This window comes from Zalophus californianus, chromosome 8, assembly GCF_009762305.2.
Source record: "Zalophus californianus isolate mZalCal1 chromosome 8, mZalCal1.pri.v2, whole genome shotgun sequence".
Classification (NCBI taxonomy): domain Eukaryota; kingdom Metazoa; phylum Chordata; class Mammalia; order Carnivora; family Otariidae; genus Zalophus; species Zalophus californianus.
Genome location: NC_045602.1, coordinates 48,583,774 through 48,610,051, shown reverse-complemented (window position 1 = coordinate 48,610,051; position 26,278 = coordinate 48,583,774). Strand labels below are relative to the sequence as shown.

Sequence of the window (26,278 nt, the reverse complement as noted above, 5' to 3'; positions counted from 1 at the left end):
GAAGCCTGATCCAGGGCTACTTTTCCCAGTTATATGAACCAATAAATGCTCTTAAGTTGGATATTATTCTGTTGCAAATGAAATGGCCTAATGCAGAAACTGGAACAAGGAATGACAGACCTAAATGTGGAACTACTTGAGTCAAGATAAGGAATATAACAATTGAGGTCTCCCTATCTTTGGCTGAAAAGCTGAAATCCTTAGTATATGGAAGTGAAGCAGTGGGTTAAACTGTTATCTAGTATTTTGTGCCTTAGGCAAAGTCCCCACCACCCTAAAGATAGGAACTTTATGGACTTGGTAGAAAGGCATCAGGATATTGGGGTGAGAAAGCCAGATGACCCAGAACCTTCCCAAACACCTCCATTACTGCAGCCCCCTTAGCCCCTGGCCTAACAAGGGTCATATCCTTCCCTGTTATCAGCTTTGGGTGAATTCTGGGGAAGAAAGCAACACCTTGTTTCACTTTTCTAAGAGACAGAGACCACAGGTGTTATTAATTTGAAGCCTAGACAATTATTGCCTAGGGACTGAAATCACAAGAGTGGGAACCCAGATTCAAAGACACTGATTTACAAGATTTTTGGCAGTTGTTACGAGCCAATGGGGCAACCCAAAATGATATAATCAGATCAGCCACCATGGTTTCAAGCCAACTGTATTGCCCCCTGGGCAAACAGAGATTTGTGAGTGTTCACTTCTTAAGACAGCCTTCCAAGCCCTTATCACAGACAGCGGGTTGCTAAAGCAATAGAGACCCCAGCAGAGAAAGTCTCCCAACCATCCTTTCAGGCTTGGTGATGACGCCGATGGATGTCAGTAGGAAGGCTCGGGAACAGCCAAACTGGCTGACTAAGGAACCCACTGCATGTCAAGAGAAGGGAGCCGACAGATAGAACTCACTATTCCTGTCTATAAGGCTGGAAGATGCTGCTTCCTTCTCTGTAACCCATTTCTAAATGTGTTTCCGCCTTGCTGTCTTTCTTCTCTACTGACTTCCCTTCTCCATATGGCCACCATCTTATTCTTAGCCTTGGACAAGCCTATCCTCTGCTTAACAACAACTCAGCTACATTGTAACTATAATATACAACACACAGCAAATGAAAGGTCCTCAGTTAGTCACACAGCGGCCATTTCTTTATTCTCCAGTTTCTCCATTTCTCCCAATTCTCCAGTTGTTGAAAGGGCTTGGCAAAAGACCATAGCCACCTCTGTAAAAGGGCTGCCATTTAAAGTAAGCATTACAACAGAGACGGACATGAAACACAAAAAAGAATGTAGCATTTTTTTTTAATCTCATCCTAATTTTGGCTTTATTTCTCATCTCCTATTCCCATTCTTTTCCTGGAAATCCAAACTTTTTTTTTAACAAAATGTTTAAAATCATAATTATCTAGAGTCATAACAAAATTTCTTCTCTCCAAAAAGGGGGAAAACACAGCTTTTATTCTTATGCACCATCTTCAAATATGCATGTTAATATATATTTTATAAACTATTTAAAATAAAACCCTTCATCCTTTGAGGTTATTGATATTTCTAGCTCACTGACACATCTCCCATAATACAGTAATTCTACCCATTTTCATGAATGAGGTGGGAACTATACTAAAAAATAGGATTTTAATCCCTGAGGTGCCAGTTAAAATGGACAAGGTTGCCATTGCAACACAAGATTTTTAAAAATCAGCCTTAAATAATAATCATAAATCATGCTATCTGGATGAGAGTCACCTCCATAGCATGGGGTCATTTAGAAAATTGCATTTACTGGGTTAAGTTCACCCTGCTATTCCTAGCCTTCATGCCATGCTAATCTTCCTTTTGTAAAGGAGTAACACATAGCAATGAAGTCTGCAGAAACTTCTGAGATCCTCAGAAATCAAGAGAAACCACAGTCCCGTTTCTCTAATCTCCATCCAGATTGCTGGGGAGGGTTTTTCAGCACCATTCTACGACCTGCAAAGATTGATGAACTGACTTGGTTTTTCTACTTCTCCATAAATTTAGTCGAAAAGGAAAGCTCAGTCCTCCTGGCTAGAAAATGGGCGTGCCCTGCTTATCTCTGACCCCAGGACTGCAGCAGAACTGTGTTCAGCTCTGTGCCCACCCTCCCTGCGGCCCCTGGCCCTTGCCGAGGACTTCCTGCGGCACGGGCTTGGGCTTGGGCTCCCGCCGCTAGTAGTAGCGGTTCAAGCTCCTGGTCCCGGGAACCTCGGGCTGGCCATTCATCCAGATCTCCCTGATGATGCGCTCCCGCTCCTCCAGCCGCTGGGCACGCTCCAGCTCCTCGGCCGAGGTGAACACGTTCTTGTTCAAAGTCCTTTCGAAGCGGCGGTGCCTCCTGACCGAGATGTCAGACGCCGTGTCTGAGCTGCCATCCTCGCTGTCGCTGCTGTCGCTGCTGTTCTCTCGGTCCTGCAGGAACTTCTTCCGGGGACGCTGCCGGCAGTCCGTGTGGCAAGAGATTCTCATCACCAAGGCAGCCAGGGTGAGCACCAGCCCGATGCACACGCCGGAGACAAAGTACAGAGCTGCTCGCTCGGGATTTTCTGCAGGAGGAGGAAGAGGCATTTGAGAGATGACGACTCCATATGCAGAGAGCACATAGGGCTCCTGCCCGCCTTGCACACCTCTCACCACACCCCAAAGCTCCGATGGTTACAAATATTGCCTTCCCATGTGACAAACTACATAGTGTATTCAAAACATAATTATCAACGAATGGTGAATCTGGGTATAGGGCGTATGGGATTCTTTTCCTCTATTCTTGCAACTTTAAATTTGAAGTAATTTCAGAATGAAAAGATAAAAGAAAGAAAAGTATTATTTAGGATGTATTATAAGCAAGCAACTGTACCTAAACGTCATTTGCTTAGGAGGTATATACGTGTTTAAAGCCTATTTTCGCCTACAGAGGAAGATTCTTGGCTTCTGAATTTGCTCCTGCAACCCCTGAAGAAACTTTTAATCACAGATGTAAGCAGCTTTTTTTTTTTTTGACGACAAATTTATAAATAAAATCAAGGACCAATGCCCCCTTTATTCTAACTATACCATCACAGGCCTAAGTCAACACATGTGGTCAGTTCCTGAGATGCCCCCCACCTCTTAGTATTCTGACTCTTATACAAGCCCCTTCCTTTGAGGGCTGGACCTAGTGGGCCGGACCCAGTGATCTATTTCTAAAAAACAGAATATGGCAAAAGTGATGGATGAGTCTAAGATTAAGTTACAAAAGACTGACTTCCAACTTGCTTATGCGTTTTCTCTGGCTTTTCTCACTCACTTGCTCTGATGAGGCCAGCTATCATGTTGTGAGCTGCTCTACAGAGAGGCCCACATAGCAAGGAACTAAGAGTAGCTTCTGGCTAACTGCTTACAAAGAACTGAATCATGCCAACAGCCATATGCATGAGTTTGGAAGTGAATCACGCCCTCCTGGTGCAGGCCTGGCCTGACCCATAGAAACAAGATAATAAATGTGTGTTGTTTCAAGTCACTAAGTTTTGAGGTAATTTGCTGTGCAGCAATTGATAACTTATACAGTCACAGATGGAAAACCAGTGTAGGTATTTTGCGATGACCTCATCAGGTGACTTTGTGGGGGAGAAATTTGCAGTTTCCCTTGGTGAGAAAAGAGAATAATCATTCTGTTAATGTGCAATATGCTTTGTAGGCCCAGTGATGATCCCTGTCTGATGTGCTCAACAGGATGAGAGCCTTTGGGTGAACAGCCTTCCGTTTGTGGTAAGTTTGGGAACATAGGGGCATGCCTGGCCTTGGGTCCCAGGGCATGGTCAATCTGACAGGACTCAAGATTACCATCAGCAAATTAGTTTTCCATAATCTTTATTCACTAGTTAGTATGAATCAAAACATACATTGTTTTGTGGGTTTTTAAATAATATAAGTGGGATCATATATAATATATATCCGTTTTTTTTTAAACTTAAGAATATTTCCTAGAGAGATTTCCAGATATGCCAAGAGCATTCTTTTTGACTACTGCATAGTCTTCTGTAGTATAGACATATCAAAGTTTAACTATTTCCTTATTACTATCACATAAATGGTTTACAATTTTTCACTATTATGAGCAATGCTAATGTCAACATGCTTGTATCCTTGTACACATCTCTTTTTATACATGTAGAATTATTTCTACAGGTTAGTTTTATCTAGAAATAGGACAACTGCATCAAAGGGCATAGGCATTTTGAAGTTATGCATTCTTAATTGTACCCAAAAAAGGTTCTATCAGTCTAAACACAGCATATTGAATGCATGTGTTTATGATGCCTCCTTCCCTTTGAAACTTCTACCAAAATGACAGTGATCTGAATACAATAGATATAAATTTTAGGTACAAAGAGGAGAGGAGAGAAGAAAATAGAAGACACTAGTAGCAGATACAAGGGTAGTCAACAAACAACACAAATGTGGTGAAACGGGGGTGACCAATATCATGGTGGTGTAAGATATCCCAATTTTTTGTGTCCCCTTTTTTTTAACAGCTAATTAAGCATCCACCCACAAACAAAAGTGTCTCTGTGGGAGTCCTGTGATCCAACAGCATAGGCCAAGAAACCCAGGAGGAGCCTCACCCACCCACACACCAGATCATCCAGTAATAGACAGACTGCAGACAGGCTTTGGTTTGGACCGTGGAACTAGCAACCCCAACCCTGACCCTTCCCAGCTGTGTTTGGGGAAAATCTTGAAAAGTGTTGACCTGGGCAAATACCCATGGATGAAACAGAATTCCAGCACATCACTGAAGGAAACAAACAAACAAAACAAGTTTGAAGGAAATTTTCCAGCAGTGCCCCTCCCCCGCCCCAAGTTGACACAACACAGAACTGAACTATCCCGTGGCACCACTCTGGGGGGGAAAGGGGAGCAGTGTGTGAGTGCCTGGTTACCCTAGCTTTGCCAGATGCTGCACAGGAAACCCATTTCCCTCCAGCAACATCCAGAGTACTAAAGTGGGACCTCCATGACTGAGAGGAGGGAATAAATTGGGAAAGAGGCAAGTAAGAATATCAAAGGGCATTATAAAGGGACACGGTTCATGCTGACTGAGCTCAGCATGTCTGGAGAACGCCTACCCACAAGACTCTGGGAGAACCTCAGCCAAGGATCTTCCTACCAGCTGGCAGACATCCCTAATACCCCAAGTACTAAACCCATACCTTCCCTCACTCTAAGGTGGCTCCTTACTCGGGCTCCAAGATTGGCAGCAAAAGTTGGGTAAACCAGAGTGCTATCAGAAAAACAGACCTGGAACTGTGGGCAAGAGAGAAACCACAATCTTGAGCTGTAGCACCACCTTCTGGAAAAACAAAAGAGAGGTTTCCAGGAGCCAACCAGGTGAGCGGTAAGATCCAGAGAAGACTAAAAGCTTAAGAATTCTGCCACAAGAGGGAGCAAGAAGTGTGGAGCAGGTGTATAAATACAAGGTCTGAGAGAACCCCATATACAACAGGACCAACAAACAATATACCCCATCTGAAAGCAACTAGTGAAGAGTTGAGGAGGTGTCTTTTACTTCAAAGGCAAAGCAGCAACACAAAATTACAAGGAACATGAAGAATCAAGAAAACATGTCATCATCAAAAGATAATCCTTCAATAAAGACTTCAAAGACATGAAATCTTATGATCTAGCAGATAAAGAATTCAAAATAACTGTTTTGAGGAAACAGTGAGCTACAAAAAAACACAGAAGATAATTCAGTGAAATCAGGAAAAAATACATGAACAAAATGAGAAATTTAGCAACAAGATAGAAACCATAAGAAAGAACCAGACAGAATTCTGGAGCTGAAGAATTCAATGATTGAAATGAAAAATGCAATAGAGAGAATCTGCGGCAGAGTAAATCAAATGGAAGACAAAATAAGTGACCTAGAAGACAGTGCTTTTCAAACAAACCCGTGCAAGGCAAACAGAGAAAAAGGAATGACAAACAGCAAAGAAAGCCTATGTGATCTATGGGATTTGGTCAAATGTACAAATACTAGCATAATCAGGGTTCCAGAAGGAGAAGAGAGGAGGAAGGGGCCAGAAGGTTTGTTTTAAAATATAATAGCTGAAAACATCCCAAAACTGAGGAGACACTTTGACATCCAAGTTCACAAAGCTAATAGATCACCCTATTATCTCAATGCAAAAAGACCTCCAAGCCACATTATAGTGGAACTGCCAAAAATCAAAGAAAAAGAAACCTAAATGTATCGAGAGGGGGGAAAAAAAGTATAATTTAGGATTAGGCTATCAGTGGATTTCTCAGCAGAAACCCCACAGGCCAGGAGAGAGAGGGTGGAATGACATAGTCAAAATGTTGAAGAAAAAATTACCAGCCAAGAATACTCTATATGACAGTTATTCTTCAGATATGAAGGAGAAATAAAGACTTTCTCAGTGAAACAAAAGCTGAAGGTATCTTGCCTTACAAGAAATGCTGAAAGGAGTCCATCAAGCTGAAGTGAGAAGATGCTAATTAGTGGCACAAAAACATCTGAAAGTGTACAACAAGCTGGTAAAGGTAAGTATGCAATCAGATTTAGAAAACTCTAAATCTGTAATAGAATAGTGTGTTAACCACTAAACTATGGTATAAAGGTTAAAGGAAAATAGTACTAAAAATAACTGTAACTATTATAATCTGTTAATGAACACAGTATATAAAAAGAGGTAAATGGTGACATCAAAACTATAAAGAGGGGGAATAAACGGGTGGAGCTTTTGTATGCAGTTGAGCTTTCGATGTTTTACCAATGAGCATGATGTTAGCTGTGGGTTTGTCATATATGGCCTTTATTATAATGAGGTATGCTCCTTTTATACCCAATTTGTTAAGGATTTTATCATGAAAGGATGTTGTATTTTGTCAAATACTTTTCCTGCATCCTTTAAGATGATCAAGGAAACATAGGGAGATGAAATCACTGTCTTTAAGAGCTATCTGCACTCCCATATTCGCAGCAGCATTATTCACAATAACCAAGACATGGAAACAACCTAAGTGTCCGTCAAGAGATGAATGGATAAAGAAAATGTGTTGTGACCTTAAGTACATTATTCTAATTGAGATTAAGTCAAAAAAAGTAAGACAAATACTGTATGATATCACTAATATGCGGAATCTAAAAAAGACCTCATAAAAACAGGGTATAGTAATGGTTAATAAAGGTTGGAGAGTGAGAGAATTAGGTATGTGTTGTTTAAGGCCACAAATTTGCAACCAGTAGATAAATAAGTCCTGGAGGTTTAAAGCACGGCCTAGTGAATATAGAAAACAATATTGTATTATCGACTTTAAAGTTGCTAAGACACTAGATCTTGTTTTCACCATGGAAAGAAAGATAATTAGGTGATGTGAAAGACATGGTAGTTAATGTTACGATGGTAATCATACTGCAATATATAAATGTATCAAGTCAACACTTTGTAACCTTAAATCTACATAATGTCATGTCAATTATATCTCAATAAAAATTAATGGATTGCTTGAAATAAAGAAAGAAAGAAAGAAAGAAAGAAAGAAAGAAAGAAAGAAAGAAAGAAAGAAAGAAAGAAAGAAAGAAAGAAAGAAAGAAAGAAAGAAAGAAAGAAAGAAAGAAAGAAATATTCAGCGAAGGAGGATGAAACTGAACTCTGTCTAGTTGATACCCAGGAAACACTGAGAGGATTGAGGGAGCTCTTGGCCTTAAGGAGCTTAACAGCCCAGCAGGGAAGCAGACCCACCCATTCCCATACTAAAGGGAAGAGTTTCTGTAGAAGCATGAAGAGGGATCTCCAGAAACACAAAGGTGAGTGGAAAAGCTAACGTTCAGATATGGGGATCTGAGAAGGCTTTCTAGGAAAGATACCCAAATCCATGCTTTTACCAGGATGGAAAACCACTGGGCAGACCAGCATCAATTTGAAGCCTCCCTCAGTCATCTTTTAAACACTACTTACCTACCCTGCTGAGTTGTGGTAAAGGTTAAAGGTATTACAGATGACCGGCAAAAAGGGATTATCCAAGATCTTGGCAAGGAGAGGCATTCAATAAATGATAACTCTATTTATTTTCTTCCTTCCTCCCTCTCTCCCTTTCTTCCTTCTTTCCACATTCTCTACCTCCCTTCCTTCCATCCCTCCACCCATCTAATCTTTTTTCCTCCTCCTCCCTTCCTTCCCTTCTCATCCCACTCTGTCTTCGCTGGAGTGTGTCTCCGTGTTTTTCAAACCCTGCCCTCCCCACGCCCCCATTTCAGAGGTTAACTTTGAGGATGGTTACTGAACTTTATCTTGGGAACCCTTCTTCTCCTTCTAGCTTACCTAGTGCATCCTACCCTGCTACTCCAACCAGAAAACATACTCTTTTGCCTACAGCTTTCTTAGACATGGATTCCCAGAAAAGCCCAATAAAAGCAATGAGAGAGGGCAAAGAGTTGACTGGGCCTCACTGGTTCCTGAGGAGGTGACTCAGGGCTGATTTTCACAGCTGATATAATTTGTTTTGTTTTTCTTCATCATGCTTCTGCAAAAATCAGAACTGTAGCTCTTTCGTGGTTGTTTTTTCTAGTCAGTGCTCCAGGTCACTTCCTCCCGGCCAATGATCCACCCTGGTCTTGGCCAGATCCAGACAGCTGTTAAGTGCCCAGGAAGTAGAGTGGGGAGGGCTATTGTCAGTTGTTTTCCCTCAGTAAATAAAAATAAATGTTTTGCTGTATCTTGCTTCCTGCAGGGTCATTGTTTTCATGGGCAGGAAGAGGCTCTATGTGGAGGTCCTGGGCTAATTTCATTTGCACCCTCGGAGGTCAGATCATGCCCAGCAGACTCTATAGGAGGAGAGCAGCAACAGCCTAGGCCAGATCAGCTGGGCTCCGTGCAAGTGTAACTGGTTCCCCTGCCTAGACTATTGGCCTCAAAGCTTGCAATCCCCCCTTTTTTAAGATTTTATTTATTTATTTATTTATTATTTATTTAATTTAATAAATATATTTTAACAAACATACTTATTATTTTATTTTATCTTATTTTATTTTGAGAGAGAGAGCATGAACAAGGGACGAGGCAGAGGCAGAAGGAGAGGGAGAAGCAGAATCCCCACCGAGCAGGGAGCCCAGGTGGGGACTCAATCCCAGGACCCTGGGATCATGACCTAAGCTGAAGGCAGACGCTTAACCAGCTGAGCCACCCAGGCGCCCCAAGCTTGCAATCCCTTGATTGGAAAGAAAAATGTTTACAAATAGTTTTAAAGAAGAGTAATGGGGCTTTTGTAGAATCAGGGAGTAGTCAGCATCATCTCTTCTCTGAACTCTTAAAGCCTTGCAAGGATTCCTCTTTATGGGATTCTGCCCCTCCCCATAGAGAAGCAAAAACTCCCCCTAACACTTCTGCCCTCTCTGAAACGCTGGAGAAAGCTGCCCTCTTTCTTCCATCCCTGACTTGTTCTTCCTCGGGAAGAGGGGGTGTGGGAGAATCGCTGCCCCACTAGGCTGGCTCTGGAGTATACTCCCTCGCTTTTGCCTCTTTCATCTTCCCTTACCACCTGTCCAGGCCAGGTGGTAAAGAGGCCTTCCTTTGACATTACCCATCATCCTAATCCACCCTGCTCACCTTCCTTCATCTACGGCAGGAAAGATCTATGGTCCTATAGCTCTAGGACTCAGGGGAGCTAGGTAGAAGGCCCTGAACATTCTCTGCTCTGGCGTAACCAATGCTGCAGTTGATACCCTATTCTGATGCTTTTCTGGCTCCTTGAGTCTGGAAGGGAGGAAGAATGTGATTAATTAGCCCTTCTGATCTAGGCAGCACTTTATGTAGTTGTATTATAGTTAGTTATGTAATGACTATCTTTCCCATACAACAGTGAAAAATTTGTGGGCAGAATCCACCTGTTTCACTTTGAATTTCCGGAACATCCAGCACATCGCCTTGCTCATTGTGTGTATCTCACAAATACTTACTGAATTATATCATGAATACACAATTTCTAAAAGTCCAGGTAATAAATTTATTATATATGCATAAATATGTATAATAGATGTATGTATGTGTATATATGTGTGTATACATATAAATGTGTGTGTGTAATGGTACAACATTAAAAGAGTAACGGATGAAAAAAAATTTATAAAATCACCATAATGAATATAACTATACACTGTATAGTGTAGTGAAGTGAATTTTCTTCTGTTCTTTCTTCCTATCATATAAATATGTACATATTTATTTATATTTACTTGGTTGTATTTATACAATTTATGTATTTATCTGCATACTTTTTTTGTTTGCTTGTAAGACTATGTTTAAAAGCAGTTTTAGGTTCACAGCAAAGTTAAGAGGGAAGTACAGAGATTCCCCATAACCCTCACCCGCACATACCCATAGCCTCTCCCATTATTAACATCCCCCACCAGAGCGATACATTTGTTATAACTCAGGAACCTACACTGACACATCATAATCACACAAGGTCCATATTTTACATTAGGGTTCACTCTAGGTGTTGTACATTGTATGGGTTTGGACAAATGCATAGAGTACTTTTGTGTATAATGCTACTTCCTTTTCTCCTTGTTTCATCTGTTGCCTTATAATGCATTCTCAGAAAAGGAATATTTGTGTTAAAGGGGATATTTTTATACCTCTTAATACATATTGCCAGTGGCTTTTCAAAAGTAATAACATTAAATTTTCTTGCCATCAGCTGTGTATGAAAGTACTACTTTTACCAAACCCTCTCCAGGAGAGTACAGTCCAACTGTTAAAATTTGTTCTAATACAGTAGGTCAATAAACGGTTTTATTCCACAGAAATTTACTGTTAGTCTATAGTGCCTTTGGGGCTAAAGACACAAAGGTTCTCAACTCTCACAGGATTTCCAGTATAAAAGGGAATAACATGAAACAGAAACTACAGTACTTTCTTCAAACCCCAAATTTGTGACTATCAATTGAGTTATGCTGGGTTAGGCTCCCTCACTGCGAAGAGACCACCTCTCTCAAGCCAATCTCATAGGAAAAGTGATTTAAATTCTGGCTGGCTACTACGTAGTTCACGCCGCTGTGCTTACAGTTACACATTCAAAAAATATTAGGTGATGGGCATTAAGGCGGGCACGCAATGTGATGAGCACTGGGTGTTATACGCAACAGATGAATTGTTGAACACTACATCTGAGACTAATGATGTACTCTATGTTGGCTAATTGAATTTAAATTTAAAAAAAAAAACAAGGAATATTGTTTAAATAAAAAAAAAATAAATGATCCCCAGTGCATCTGTGTTGGAAAAAATTACTGTAAACAAAGCTAAAAGACAAATGCCAAAATTATGAAAAATATTTGAAATATGCCACAGAGACAAGGGGCTGGTATATAAAGAACGCCTAGAAAGAGCATTAAGAAAAAAGACCAACAACCAATACAGAAAATGGACAAAAGATTATGGAGAGTTCACAGCAAAAGAAAGACAAATGGCCGTTCAGTGTATGAAAAGCTGCTCACCCAAAGCAGGACTTGGCACACTATGGCTCCTAAGCCAAACCTGACCACCATGTGTTTTGTTGTTGGCACAGAGCCATGCCCATTCGTCTGTGCTCTATGTCTGCTTTCACGCCAACAGCACAGGGGTTCAGTAGTTAGAACAGAGACTGTATGGCCCACAAAACCAAAAATATTTATTATCTGACCCTTTACAGAAAACGTTTGCTGACCTACAGAAACAGAAATTAAATGACATTTAGATATTATTTTTCATTTATCAGATTGTCAAATCTCAACAATTTAAAAATAGTGTTGCAGGACCTTCTTAGGCATCTTAAAAAGAGTAAATGGGTAAAACTCCTTAAGTGGCACTTTGGTGATACTGACCTTAACTAATAATTTATACACCTTTTGATCCAACAATTCCACTTTTTGGAACTTATTCTACAAATGCACTTGAACATGTGTGTGTGCCCACAGTTATTTTTATTGCAACTCTGTTGCCCTGTTTGAAAAGATTTGAACCACTCCCACTGAGTGGTTAAATTATGGTTCATCTGTACAAGAGGACTGGTTAAATTATGGTTCATCTGTACAACGGAACAGTATATAGTCATCTAAAAAGAGGAGGCTCTTTATACACCGATATAACATATCTTCATGATAATGTTTTTGGTGAAGAAAGCAAAGCACAAAAGAGTCTGTATGATATGCTACCTGTGTTTAAAAGGGGCGAGGATGAGACTGGATGTTCATCTTTTCCTACCTGTGCACAAAGAACTCCGGAAGGATGCAGAAAGGACGGATGATGGCTCAAACATGGGGACTGGATGGAGGGGCCAGCTCTGAGGTAAGACTTCTCACTATATATCTTTTTATATCATTTGATCATTGAGCCATGTTTATGCACTGATTAGTTGAGCACCTAATAGGTGCCAGACATTATTCTAGAGGCTGAGGAAAGAAACAAAAATCTCAGTGTTCCTGGGAGCTTGTATCCTACTGGGAGAGATAGTAAATAAACAAGATAAACAAATAAAACAGGTTGTATGTTAGATGGCAATAAGGTGACAAGGAGAAGAAAACAGTAAAAATAGGAAGGAGAGTATGAAGTGTCAGATGTGTGCTGGAGGGGAGCAGGCAGGTGGAGTGACCAGACGGAATCTAATCGAGAAGGTGACTTTTAAGGAAGAAATGAAAGGAAATGGAAGAGTGATCAGGAGAATGTATTATCAATTCAAAACATTAAATTAAAGAGCAATCATTCCATTTAATCTTTCTAACAACCCTATTAGAAGTTATTTATGAGGTTATTACTATTAATGAGATGATTATCCTCATCATAAATTATTACATTATGATCCCAAAGGGTTGCTTGCACAGACCTGAAACAAGAAATGTTAACTGCTCCAATCCCAGTACTGAGATACAGGGAAACAAAACATGCGTGGAGGAGTACATGGATGGGCAGGCACCTAAGCCAGGGTGGGGGAGTGAGGAGAGAGGATCTTAGAACCTGAAGACTGTGAGGGAGTTAGCCAGTCCAGGACCGAAGGGAAGAATTCTTGGAAAAGGAAATGGCTGCAAAAAAGCAGAGGTGAGAAAAGTGCAGGAAGTGGTTTAGAATAATTGGAGTAAGATCTTGATCAGGGAGCTCTACAACTAAACAAGAACACCGAGAAGTCAAGTTCAGACACTAAAAGCCCTGAGAAACCACATAAGAAACTGCGGATTGGAGAACTCACACTATCCCCAAATCTCTTCTCCCTTGCTTGTCTCTACAGCATGTTTTCCAAACTTAGCACTATTGACCTCTTGGACCAGTTAATTCTTTGTTGTAGGGGGTTGTCTCGTGCATTGTAGTTATGTTTCTCCACCGCTAGAGGCCAATAGCAGCACCCCCCCAACCCCAGTTGTGACAACCAAAAGTGTTTCTAGATATTTCCTGCAGTCCCCCATGGGGCAAAATCATCCCTGGTTATGAACCACTGGTCTAAAGGTTGAAAAAGCTGTGTCATTTTTTTTCAGCTAGATGGTCATGTAACACAGTTCTGGCCAATGAAATATGAGAGCTACTGGATCATCCTTCCTTTTTCACCCATCTTGAATGAAGGCAAGAGCAACAGCTACCGCTTTGCAGCCATGAGATGACAAGCAGAAAAGAAAGGCCATGAGAATCACAGAGAGGGTGGTCCCTACATCTTTGAGCCAATGCACCACCTACCTCCAGACTTCTTGTTATGAAGGTAAGATAACTCCTATGTGTTTAGGCCACCAAGTTGAGACTTTCTATTATTTGCAGCTGAAAGCAATCCTAACTATTAAACCATACAAAAGTGTTTGGATTTCATCCTAGAGATAATGAGGATCCACTAAAGTATTCTAAAAAATAAAAAAGAATTACATCATCAGACCTAGTTTGGAAAGATCATTTTGCTACAAAATACAGTCTTTGCTATGAAGCAAGATGGGAGGCAGATAGACCATGGAAAATGCTGTTATGCAAGCTAAGCAAAAACAGAATGGGGTTTGGATCAATTAAGTCATTGATGGTGGGAATAAAATGGAGGGGACACATCTGAGAAACACTGAGAGGCAAAATGGACTGACCCTAAGCAATTGGATATGCACAGTGAGTAAGATACATCTTCTGGCGTAGGTGATGCCCTACATGGTACCTAAAAGAAAGAACAACTGACAGAGAAGGACAATATTCCATTGCAGGCCAGGTTGAATTTGAAATGTTTATGGCACACCCAAGTTGTAATGTTCAGGGCATTTAGATACACAGGTCTAGAAGTCAGAAAAGAATAAGGAAGTGGTAATTTTTAAAATATATGGATGATATAATTCTAAATTTTATTTTATTTTTTAAGATTATATTTATTTGAGAGAGTGAGTGAGCACAAGCAGGGGGGAGGGGCAGAGAGGAGAGGGAGAAGCAGACTCCCAGCTGAGCAGGGATTCCCAACAATCCAGGACCCTGAGACCATGGCCTGAACCGAAGGCAGATGCTTAACCAACTGAGCCATCTAGGTGCCCTAATTCTAAATTTTAAATTCCAATAAAATAACATTACTTATTACAAAAGTGGTATCAATGAAGTATAGAATACTTAAGCATACAGCTAAGCAAAAGAAATTTAAAAATACACAGACACATTCATAAAATCTCAGCATCCAGATATAATTTGCAATAAAATGTACTTACATATACATGTGAATATACAAACATAAATGGCCCCATACTGCATATGCTATATGGTAACAGGCTTCATTCACTTAAAAACACATCATAAACATTTTTCTATTTCAATTAATATTCACCCATTTTTCTCATTTTTTACTATATAAACAGTTCTGAGATCAACTGTCCTCATAGTAAAATTTTTGCCCATATCCCTAGTTATCTCCTTAGGATAAATTCCTAAATGTGGAACTTCTGGCTAAATGGTATACATGTTTTTAAGGCTTTTGACAGATGTTCCCAAATCACTCTCTAGAGAGGTTGTAGCAATTTACAATCCCATAACACTGTGTGTGAGTACTCATTTCTCCACACTTTCTCCAAAACTGAAATTATATATATAACCACTCAAATCTTTGAGAATTTTATAAAATAAAAATGTTAATCTCATTGTTGTTTTTATTTGGCATTTGTTTAATTGCTTGAACTCGGGCCGTGTATGTTTTATCAGCGATTTGTAATTTTTCCTTGGCAAACTGCTGATTCTTGTTTTTTGTCTACTATTCTTTGGGAAATCTGATCTTTTATTGATTGGTAAAAGCTCTTTATATGTTATAAACTTTAACCCTTCTTCATTAATGCTGCATTTTTCTCTTAGTTTGCATTTGCCATATAATTTTAGGGTACATTTAGATAAACAGGTATTTAAAATTATTTGAATTGTCGAGGCGCCTGGGTGGCTCAGTCGTTAAGCTTCTGCCTTCGGCTCAGGTCATGATCCCAGGGCCCTGGGATCAAGCCCCGCATGGGGCTCCCTGCTCTGTGGGAAGCCTGCTTCTCCCTCTCCCACTCCCCCTGCTTGTGTTCCCTCTCTCGCTGTGTCTCTCTCTGTCAAATAAATAAATAAAATCTTTAAAAAACAAAATAAAATTATTCAAATTGTCAAGGTTTGAAATGGCTATTGTGAAGAATGAGAACAAGATGTTTCCAAAAGCAAATAGAGACTGACTTGAAAGGCTCAGCTGAGGTTTGATACCATGAATTTCTAATGGTTTCAATCTGCAAAGCTGTAGCAGCATTTGGTTACTTCAGTGCAGAGGGCAAAAGGGGAGAAAGAGGGATTTACTTAGAGTTAGTGTTTTGCCTGTTGTTTTAATCAGGAGCTAGACAAAGAAGAAGGGAGTTGTGTGCATTAGCAAATATGTTGCTGCAATGATGCACCACATGGACAAAATAAGAGGCAACTGATGCTCCGGAAGAAATTAGGAGGGATCAGGGGCCCCTGTGTAGTTGAAGACCAGATACAGCTGAGTGAGAACATAAGTGAGCTACAAGATTAGGACATTTTTTACAATTTTCTCTGAACATACTTTTTATTATTGCCTTCAATCCATTTGTTCCGTTTTCTTCTTTTAAAACAATTATTTTGTATCTGTTATATTCACTTTCATATTTTAAATTCTCTTAACTCATTTTCTTTACAGCCAGGGATTGGTGCCCATCACACTTAGAATTCATTTTCAGCCAGCAAGTCCATTTGCTGGATCTGACCCATTTTATTTTAGCCACTTTACTTTACATTTCCTTGCATTCTCTTTTTATTTCAGCCCATATTTATTCAAAAGGAGCATTATCTTCCTGTGTCCCAACCAATATTTAATTCCAGAATATGGGGTGAGGAGGAGAAAGGTTGGAGGGGGGATGAAAAACAGGGCCATGCAATCTATCAGCCCTAGCAAGATCACAAGACACACGGTAAACACCAGACTATTCAATGAATTACGACGTTTAATGATCACAACTCAGGGTCATGCTGGCTGAAATGGAAAACTGCCAGGTACTTCCTGTGCCAAGTAGAACGCCAAAGTCCAGGAGCCTGTATGCTCTCACCCAAGATATGTTCTTGCAACAGCTGATTTGCAAGTGTCCTTGGAGGCCTTGGAACCTCCAGGCCCTCCCTGCCACCACCCACTTCATTTTGGGGACGTCTTCACTAGGGAGTTGAGAGCATCATCATTCAATTGCTTGTGAAACATAATACCAGTACGGCCTTGAAGAAAGAGCAAAGATGAGATTCCTCTGATGTGCGGTGCCAGGGGGAAGGAGGCCCCAGGCACCAGACTTCCTAGGGTGGTGAGGAGCTGACCGATGACCCAGGCCTTTGCTGACCCAGGAAGGGAGAACCCTGGCCTTGAGGCCTATGTAGACTACATGCTGCATCTTGCCGCCCCTGAGAAGTCCTCCCTTCTAAAATCAGGTTACATGTCATCTGAGATCCTCTCTCAAAGAGAACCCATGGGCTTCCTTTATCCTCAACCCTGGCTCAGATTTGCCACTGTAAATAGAAATGTCGGGTTTTATATCTGAACTCTGAGGTTACCACATATCAACCCTGGCTAGAGAACCAGAAAGCAAAATCAGTCCTCTGATTAGAGGGATTCTAATCAGAACCTCAGCCCCTTCCTTTTTATACAACATCCTGAGACAACAGGCAAAACAAAACATAGTGAAAGCCAACTATCAAAAAAAAAAATGTAAAACTCCTTCAAGCAGTAGAAAATTGGTTTGGTCATTGAAACCATTGAGCATTTTCGTGTATTTTTTTTTTTTAATTTCAACTTGATTGAAGTATATTTTCATGTATTTTTAAATGGCTCCTCTTACAAGAACAGCATCTGTTCTCAAGAAAGGATCTTGAAGAACAGTAAGCCATCTTCCTAAGAGTGTAACTTTGAATTAAGGAAGGGACAAATATCAGGCTCTCTCAGACTCACATGCTTTGTGTCTTCATGTCTCCCAGGAGGTTCTCACACACCTCATACAGCCCCACAAACACAGATCACACACACACACACACACACACACACACACACACACACACACACACACACACACCCCTGGGCGGGACTGAGAACGACTGCATAGAAATGAGCAGGCTGAGGATACTCCAAGAGCTTCTCTCACAGGGAGTCAAATGCATAATGACCGGAAGACAATAGCCCCAGGCTACTTCATTCACTCGCTTGAGCCCAAAGGAAACCAAACATTTTTAGCAAGATAAAGCTTTTAGAGTCCCCACCACCACCGCCACTGATTACCACATTAGAGAATGCCAAGCTTAACTTTCAAACCAGAGGATCTTTCATCTCAAAATTCTCACCCAAAATTTAGCACAGCAGAATCCCTCTGCTACAACTATGTAGCACTTCTCTCCTGAGAATAAGGCCACTGATGGCCACCCAGGAGATAGCCTCAGCCCTCAGCCCTGGCCCAGCCAAGACTGGACAACTACCTGAGACAAAGGAATAGGCCGCTAGGATGTTGCTGAGCAAAGCCATGTTCACGCACTCGGTAATCACCAGCTCCGTGCTACAGCAGAAGGGCGGCCTCGACGTCGCATCCAGAGGAAGCCTCTTGGAAATGCTTGAGCTGGACCAAGGCGGCACCTCCCTCTCTTCTCTTCTGTTTGGGAACACAAAGTGAGTGATGAGAACACATTCTGCTTTCCTGAGGCCGTGTTCCAGGTAGACCGGACTCAAGAACAAAGAACCAGTCTCCTAAATACCAGCCAGCCTTCCCAGCCAGGGATCTGGGGTCTTGTGTGCTTTGTTCTAGCTAGCTAGTTCTTGACTTTCAAGGAAGCAGCAACTCCTTCCATTTCTGTTTTTCCTGGACTTTCTTCTTTCTCTTCCACATCTCCTCCCCAGTTCCCTTTTAACACTTTCCCCTCACCTTCCCTGGAACTTTTTATTGCATTCTGTCTGGCTCACCTTGGAGGCACAGCCCATCAGCACTTCGGTCACTCACTGTAACCCCCCCCCCCCCCTTTGCCTGGCTCTGCTTTCTCTAGCATTGACAGTATTGCTGTACTTTGATCAGTTTGCCTCATCCCACAGGTCACCAATTGTGTGTCTTTGGCAATGGGTCAGAGCTGGCTGTCCCAGATATACCGAAGTGGTTCCAGTTCTTAAATGCCCACAAGAACTTGGGAGCTTGAGCCCACTCTCTGCCCCCAGTTTCATGACTCCACCTGTGACCATGATGGGCCAACCACACACACACACATATACATACACACACACACACAGACACACACACAGACACACACACACACACTGCCACAGCCTGCCCACCAGCAGAACCGTGCCACCAGGGTTCAGAATAGGGACTTGGGATCTCAGTGTTAAGCAGCTGAGCCTCTGGCTGATAGAGCACATCCTCTCCCCAGCTGCTGCTGCAGCGGCTCAGACCTGACATTATCATTACCCAGTTCACTCAGAGATGCTCTCGCTGAGATGAAGGGATGAAGAAGTGGCAAAGACCCTGACAACTCCTATTCAGTGCTGCCCTAAGCTGAGGATGGGGAACTGAATCACAGTGAGTGGAGGGATGTCAGGTTGGGGAATGCTAAAGAAGCAGAAGCCTCCAGTCCTTGGAGAAGAAATGGGTTCTTAGGGGGGTCATGGTCTCAATAACATGGACCACACAAAAGGGCCTGGGGAGCTGCAATTCTGCAGGTGGAGAGACTGGGTCACAACAGAGAAGACAGCTCATTTTCTGGTGGATTCCAATGGGCTCAGGGAAAACCACAGCAAGGAAAGAAAGCCCAACCCGCAGGTAAGAGAGAAATGACCGCAAGGTCCTTGGAGCAGCCAGAGGCCCAAGAGTAGCAGGATGAGGAGTCAGAGCTTCAGGGGCTGAGAAGGGGCTGGCTACTGCTGAGGGACTCTGCTTCTCTGGGCCAGAGTCCTGGGCCTTCTTCAACAAACATTTGAGTTCTTAAAAGGTCACAACTATACAATACAGGTGAAGAGTTGGAACCACCGCTCTGAGTTCAGAGACTATTCTGAAGATGTGAAGACTTCAGGACCCAGGAAGACAGTGAAGTCACTGGAAAATGTCGGAGTATGTGGTGGTGCAAAGCTATTTCAGATCCATTCCCTCCTATTATCCCCACTAACTCTATGGCACAAGTCTTACCATTTCATTTCTGGAGGTTTGCAACAGTCCACACCTAATCCTTCTGCTAACGCCTTCTTCCTGCTCAATCTAGCACACACTCTCACCCACAGAGTCATCTTTATAAAGTACAAATCTAATTACTTCACTCCACAGCCCAACCCTTCAACTAATCCCCATTACACTTCTTTTTTTGTTGTTGTTGTTAGAAATTTCTTTATTCTTTATTAAGCACCAGCTTAATACTTCAGAAAATTTCAAATCACCCATTCTTCCCTCCCCCACCCAAATTCTTGATAAAGAGTTGTCCAAGTGAAGATACACTCTCCTCTCTCTTCTGTATAAAACTTTATCAAATAAAGGCAAATAACTGTGTACATCTTGCTGTAAAATGCTGCCCACGGCTGTGGAAAGTGTCTGCCCAGGCTCCTTTCACTGTCCAGGTCCTGAAGGACTCTTGTTCATGAACTGTCACTTCACAAAGCAAGTCCACCACTTGCTAGGTTTATCATTCTGAGGGTCAAAAACTTTCTCACAAAGTCTCAGTCCAGTCTCTTGTCTCAGCTGCTGTAAGTAGGCCCTCATCACCTCATCTTCCTGTTTGTTTGCAGGTTTGGCATAAATTGCATTAAGTGGAAAACCAGGCTCTCCAGGAATGGGAAAATTAGTGATTCCCAGCGTATACATTTCTTTTTCACCTTGGCTTTTGGAATTGCACTTTTGGAGTTTCTTTAGACACTCAGAAATGTAGAGAGTTATATGTATCAAGGTTCTATCAGCTTCATTCTTAATCTCATAGTTTTTGAAGAAGACATTGGCCTTAAAGTAATAGATGGCTTCATCCACATATCTGTATCTTTTGTCTCTCTAGGGGCAGGTCCTTTGAATTGACTTCTGATAGGCAACAGTGCCAGGTTTCCAATGAGTTTGGTGTCAGGGTCCATGAGAGAAGAGTGGTAAGGCGGCGGCTTGCCGGAGCCCGTGTTTCAAGCTAGATGAGGAGGTATCCCCATTACACTTCTTAACACAATACACAGCCACTTCCATAATATCTGACCCCTACCTTAGCTCCTAATTCATCTCCTACTTGAGTCTATACCCATACACATACACACAGAAATGTAGGCACGCCTAATGCTCCAACATTACCAACTTACTTTTAGTTACCCAAACACACCAAGTTCTTTTATCTTTTCATGTATTCTATCATGCTTTTCCTTTTGCCTAAAATGCCCCCTCCTCCCCTTATCAGTCTGGCAAATGTTTTCTTTAAAAGAGAATTCAAAAGTCCTATAGCAATCTCAAAATCCCAATGACTTTTTTTTTTCAGAAATAGAAAAATCCATACTAACGTTCATACAGAATCTCAAGGAATCTCAAATACCCAAAAGAATCTTGAAAAAGAACTAAGTTGGAAGTCTCACACTTTCTGATTTCAAAATTTATTACAAAGCTCCAGTAAGCAAAACAGTGTGGCACTGGCATAAAGACAGGCATATGGACCAATGGAATAGACCAGAGAGCTTAGAAATAAACCCTTATGCCTTGTCAAATGATTTTCAACAAGCGTGCCAAGACCATTCAATGAGGAAAGAACAGTCTTTTCAATAAATGGTGTTGAGAAAACTGAGTTATCCACATGCAAAAGAATGAAGTTGAACCCTTACCTTATACCATATTAAAATTTAACTAGAAATGGGTCAAAGACCTAAATGCAAGAGCTAAAATTATAAAACTCCTAGAAGAAAACACAGGAGAAAAGCTTTATGACATTGGATTTGACAATGATTTCTTAGATATGACACCAAAAGCACAGGTGACAAAAGTTAAAATAAACTGGTCAAAAGTTAAAATAAACTGGACAAAAGTTAAACTTTTGTTTAAACATCAAAACTTAAAACTTCTGTTCATCAAAGGACACAATCAACAAAGTGAAAAGGTAACCCACAAAATGGAAGAAAATATTTGCAAATCATATATCTGATTGGGGGTTAATATCCAGATTATATAAAGAGCTCCTAGAAACTCAACAACAATAAAAAACAAACAACCTGATTAGAAAAAAATAGGCAATGGACCTGAACAGACCTTTCTCCAAAGATGATACACAAATGATCAATAAGCTTATGAAAAGATGTTCAACATTACCAATCCCTAAGGAACTGCAAATCAAAACCACAACGAGATACCTCCTCACACCCATTCAGATGGCTAGTATAAAGAAACGGAAGGAAGGAAGGAAGGAGGGAAGGAAGGAAGGAAGGGGAAGGAAGGGAGGGAGGGAGAGAGAGGGAAAGAAAGAAAAAGAAAGAAAAAAGAAAGAAAGAAAGAAAGAAAGAAAGAAAGAAAGAAAGAAAGAAAGAAAGAAAGAGAAAGAAAGAAAAAGAAAGAAAGGGAAAGAAAATAACAAGTTTCAGAGAGGATTGAGAGAAATTAAAACCCTCATATTGTTGATGGGAGAGTAAAATGGTCGAGGCACTATGGAAAACAGGGTGGCAGTTCCTCAAAAAATAAAAACTAGAATTACTATAAGATTAAGCAATTCTATATCTGGGTACCTATTCAAAAGAATGGAAAGCAGGGACTCAAACAGATATTTGTACACCAATTATTATGAAGCATTATTCACAGTAGCCCTAATGGTAGAAGCAATTGACATATCCATCCACTGATGAATGGATAAACAAAATGTGATACACACACACACACACACACACACACACACACAATGGAGTATTACTCACAGCCTTAAAAGGAAGGAATCTGTGACACATGCTACAACATAGACGAACCTTAAGGATATTATGCTAAATGAAATAAGCCAGTCACAAAAGAACTGTAATGAATCGACACACTGTATGATTCCACGTATATGAAATACCTAGAGTAGTCATATTCATAGAGACAGAGTAGAATGGTGGTTGTCAGTGGCTGGGGAAGGGAGGAATTGGAAGTTATTGTTTAGTGGATACAGGGTACAAAGTTTCAGTTTTGCAAGATGAAAAGTATTCTGGAAATGGATGGTTGCACAACAGTGTAAATTCACTTAATGCCACTGAACTGTAAGTTTAAAATGGTTAAGCTGGTAAATTTGTGTTATATGTATTTTAGCACAATTTTAAAATAATAATAAAAATAAGGTGCTAATGAGGTACAACAGTGAATTTTGAAAGTGTTACTCCATTTAGAGAATTCTGCAGACAAATTTTGGTTTTAAGTTAACAGGAATGGCAGTAGAATTATTTTATACTGATATTAAAATTGAAGTCAATAAAATTCCAATTTATATCATACTATAAATGTAGCTTAATTTTAAGTAAAAAATGTTATTTCACTTTTAAAATTGGATAGTAAATAACTGTAATCTATCACATTTAGAACCTAAGAGGAAGAACATATCACACCATTAGATGCAAAAATGTGTTTGTGTAAAATTTGATAACAATTCATGATTGAGGGGAAAAAAAAGGAAAGGTCCACTGCAGCGAAGCTCCACATCACTCAGACCCTTTCCTTTGGCTATCAAAGCATCCAAATAATTCTTCTAATATTGCACCCACGATATTGTAATTGGGATGATCAGTTTACAGGTTTTCTTCTAGACTGAAAAGGGATCTGATGTATCCTTGTTCTAAAAATCTAGCATGGTACCTGATGAAAGAAGGTTCTTCATAAATGCTGGCTGGCTGAGAAACAAATAGAGCATTCAGGCATGAGTTTTTATGCATAAGTCTCTGAGGGTGTTTCTAAACAGGTCTGAAGGTGAGCCACCTAGAAGACCAAAGGATACCAGGGCTGACTGGCTCTGAGTGGGTGCCAGGCAAAACACTTTGTCAGGACAATGAGAGGTCCACATTCAAGATGGAAGCTTTACTGTGGCACAGAAATTCTTTCTACGAGTCTCGCCATGCCCCAGGCACTAATGGAGAGGGTTGCAGGAGCTAGAAGTAAGAAGAGGGATGAAAAAGACAGGCCAAAGGTAAGGAAAGACAACCTCTGGATGGCCCATCCGAAGGAGCCAATGGGACGATCCTCCATGGTTCGTCCATATGGCACAAGTCAGCCTCGAGCAGGGGTCAGTGCATCTTTACTGTATGGGCCAAGGAGTAACTATTTCAGGCTTCAGGGGCCATGGAGTCTCTGTCTCAACTACTCAACTTGGCCAATGTGGTACAAAAGGCACCACAGACAATATGTAAATGAACAAGTGTGGCTGTGTTCCAACAGAACTTTATTTGCAACATAGGTGGTAGACCCAATTTGGTCCATGAGCCATAGTTTGCAGACCTCTGGTCTAAAGTCCTACTACTTAAAGTATGGTTCGAGGGCGCCTGGGTGGCTCAGTTGGTCAAGCAACTGCCTTTGGCTCAGGTCATGATCCTGGAGTCCCGGGATCGAGTCCCACATCGGGCTCCCTGCTCGGCGGGGAGTCTGCTTCTCCCTCTTCCCTCTCGTGCTCTCTATCTCTCATTCTCTCTCTCTCAAATAAATAAATAAAATCTTAAAAAAAAAAAAAAAAAAAAAAAAGTATGGTTCGAGGACCAGCAGGATTGACATCACTTGGGAGCTTGTTGGATCTACGTGATCTTGGACACCACCCAAGACCTTTGGAATCAAATTCCCATTTTATAAAATGCCCAGTAGAGTTAACAAAGTGCTCTACCTGACCTCTGTAATCCCCTTCAGCCTGAGCACTAAGATACTTTAACAGCACAAGCCCAGCAGGCACTTAGTGCCTCCTTTATAAATCTGACCTCGGGTATGAGGGCAAGTCCTCACCAGCCCGGCCTGCCACACAGGCAGTTCTCCGGGTGGTTACAGGGTACCTTAGTGAGGACACCGAGACAGAGAGCAGGGCTAGGCAGAGGAGATTCTGCTCAGGACAGCTGCCAATGAGACATGGTCTGCAGAAGTTAGAAAAGTGACGAACCCCAGAGTCAAACTCTAAACCAAAGCCTTCTCCCTGACTCTCCCTTAATGGGGATGGAACAGTCCAAGTAGCTCTGGACAACTCCCACTGGTGATTTGCCCTGTCATTAAAACCTTTCTGCAACTCCTACTGTGATGATTAATTTTATGAATCAATCTGACAGGCCATGGGGTGCCCAGATTAAACATTTTTTCTGGGTGTGTCTGTGAGGGTGTTTCCAGATGAGGTGGAGGGAGGAGGATTCTGCCCCCCTTTTTCCTGTCTTACTGCTTAAGTTGAGACATCTCATCTCATCTTCTCCAGCCTCAGTTTGGACTGTCACCATTGGCTCCCCTCATTCTCAGGCCTTCAGACTCGAACTGAACGATACCACTCCTGGGTCTCAGCTTGCAGATGGCAGATCCTGGGACTTCTCAGCCTCCATAATCACATATATATATCCTAGTGATAGGATACATATATCCTACTGCTTCTGTTTCTCTGGAGAACCCTAATCAATACACCTACCAATATAAAGGTAAGGGGCTTGAGGCATTCATCTACCCCCAAGTACAATTTTGTGGTCTGTTCCTCAAGGAAGTCCCTTACCACTGGCTAGCTCCTAGAATCAGTGATTCTCAACTTTGGGCAGTTTGCCCCCCACAGGGGACATTTAGCTATGTGTGGTAACATTTTTGGTTGTCAAAATTGCAGTGGGGGTTAACACTGGCATCTAGTGGGTAGGCGGGAAGGATATGATAAACATCCTACAGCACACAGGATAGCCCCTCACAAACAAAGAACTATCTGGTCCAAAATGTGAATGTATCAAGGTTGAGAAACCCTATTCTAAAACAAACATCATTACTTCATTTACCGGTCTAAGTGATTCTCAGTGTTTGTGAAGCTCGTATGCATCATCAGGACCGTTAGGATGGTGTCGGGAAGAGGGTTGGCAGGTGTTGGTCAGGACACGAGTCCAAGCTCTGGGCCAGTAACTCAGTATTCCCAGTGTCCAGGAGAAGAGCTCACATTAACCAAGCCCTCAAGAGAACACATCAACCAATAGCAGTTTATTCATAACTGGGGAGTCAGCTGGTACAAGAGCTAAATCAGGTCCTCTTCTAGACAACTGGATCCTGGGGATTAACTTGGCAAGGACAAAATTACAACTACGGAGCTGCCTACTTGCAAAGCTAGGGCTTTCTCCTGGTGATAACCCATTGGATTAACCCCACACTACTCTAGGGGAAGTCGTGTTTAGAGGATACTCCGGAGCCAGGCAACCAGCATCACAGCATTCTCTCTTTGGACAGAACCCACCAATTCTTATAAATCTTACTCTCTGACAGCTTTCTCTCATCCCTGACTCAAAGCTCCTTCAACTAAGTACTGACAAACTGCAACACAATTGAAAAAACACAGCTTCTGTCCATCACTTACTTCCTGTAATTTTGTCTCCCTAAACACATGCTGGTCTCCTGATGAAGATGACAGCCTGTCTATGAGCACCATCTCTTAGATGGAATGGCTAATCATATGCATTGGACATTATTTTCACTGGTTTCCATTTTAGAGGTAACCTCATTCCCAGTGCTGCAAAATCATATTCTCTGGAACCCTGAGTCCACTCATTTATATTGAATGTAATCACTGAATTGTATAAAATGAAATGTGCCTGAGGATGACAGATTTCATCTTATACTTCAGTAGCAGCAGTGAGTAGGCCCTGGTGC

The 26,278-nt window shown here is 41.4% G+C and overlaps 1 protein-coding gene and 1 pseudogene across 1 annotated transcript in view; both read right to left on the bottom strand.

The window, feature by feature from the left end:
- Positions 1 to 1,118: 1,118 nt before the first annotated feature.
- Positions 1,119 to 26,278, bottom strand: part of EVA1A (eva-1 homolog A, regulator of programmed cell death) — a 48,994-nt gene continuing 23,834 nt past the window's right edge. Inside the window, exon 5 of the mRNA XM_027623844.1 lies at positions 1,119 to 2,555. Coding sequence (XP_027479645.1) covers positions 2,182 to 2,555 — 374 coding nt within the window. The 3' untranslated portion in view covers positions 1,119 to 2,181. The remainder of the gene's footprint in view (positions 2,556 to 26,278) is intronic.
- LOC118357248 lies at positions 20,051 to 26,057 on the bottom strand (annotated as a pseudogene).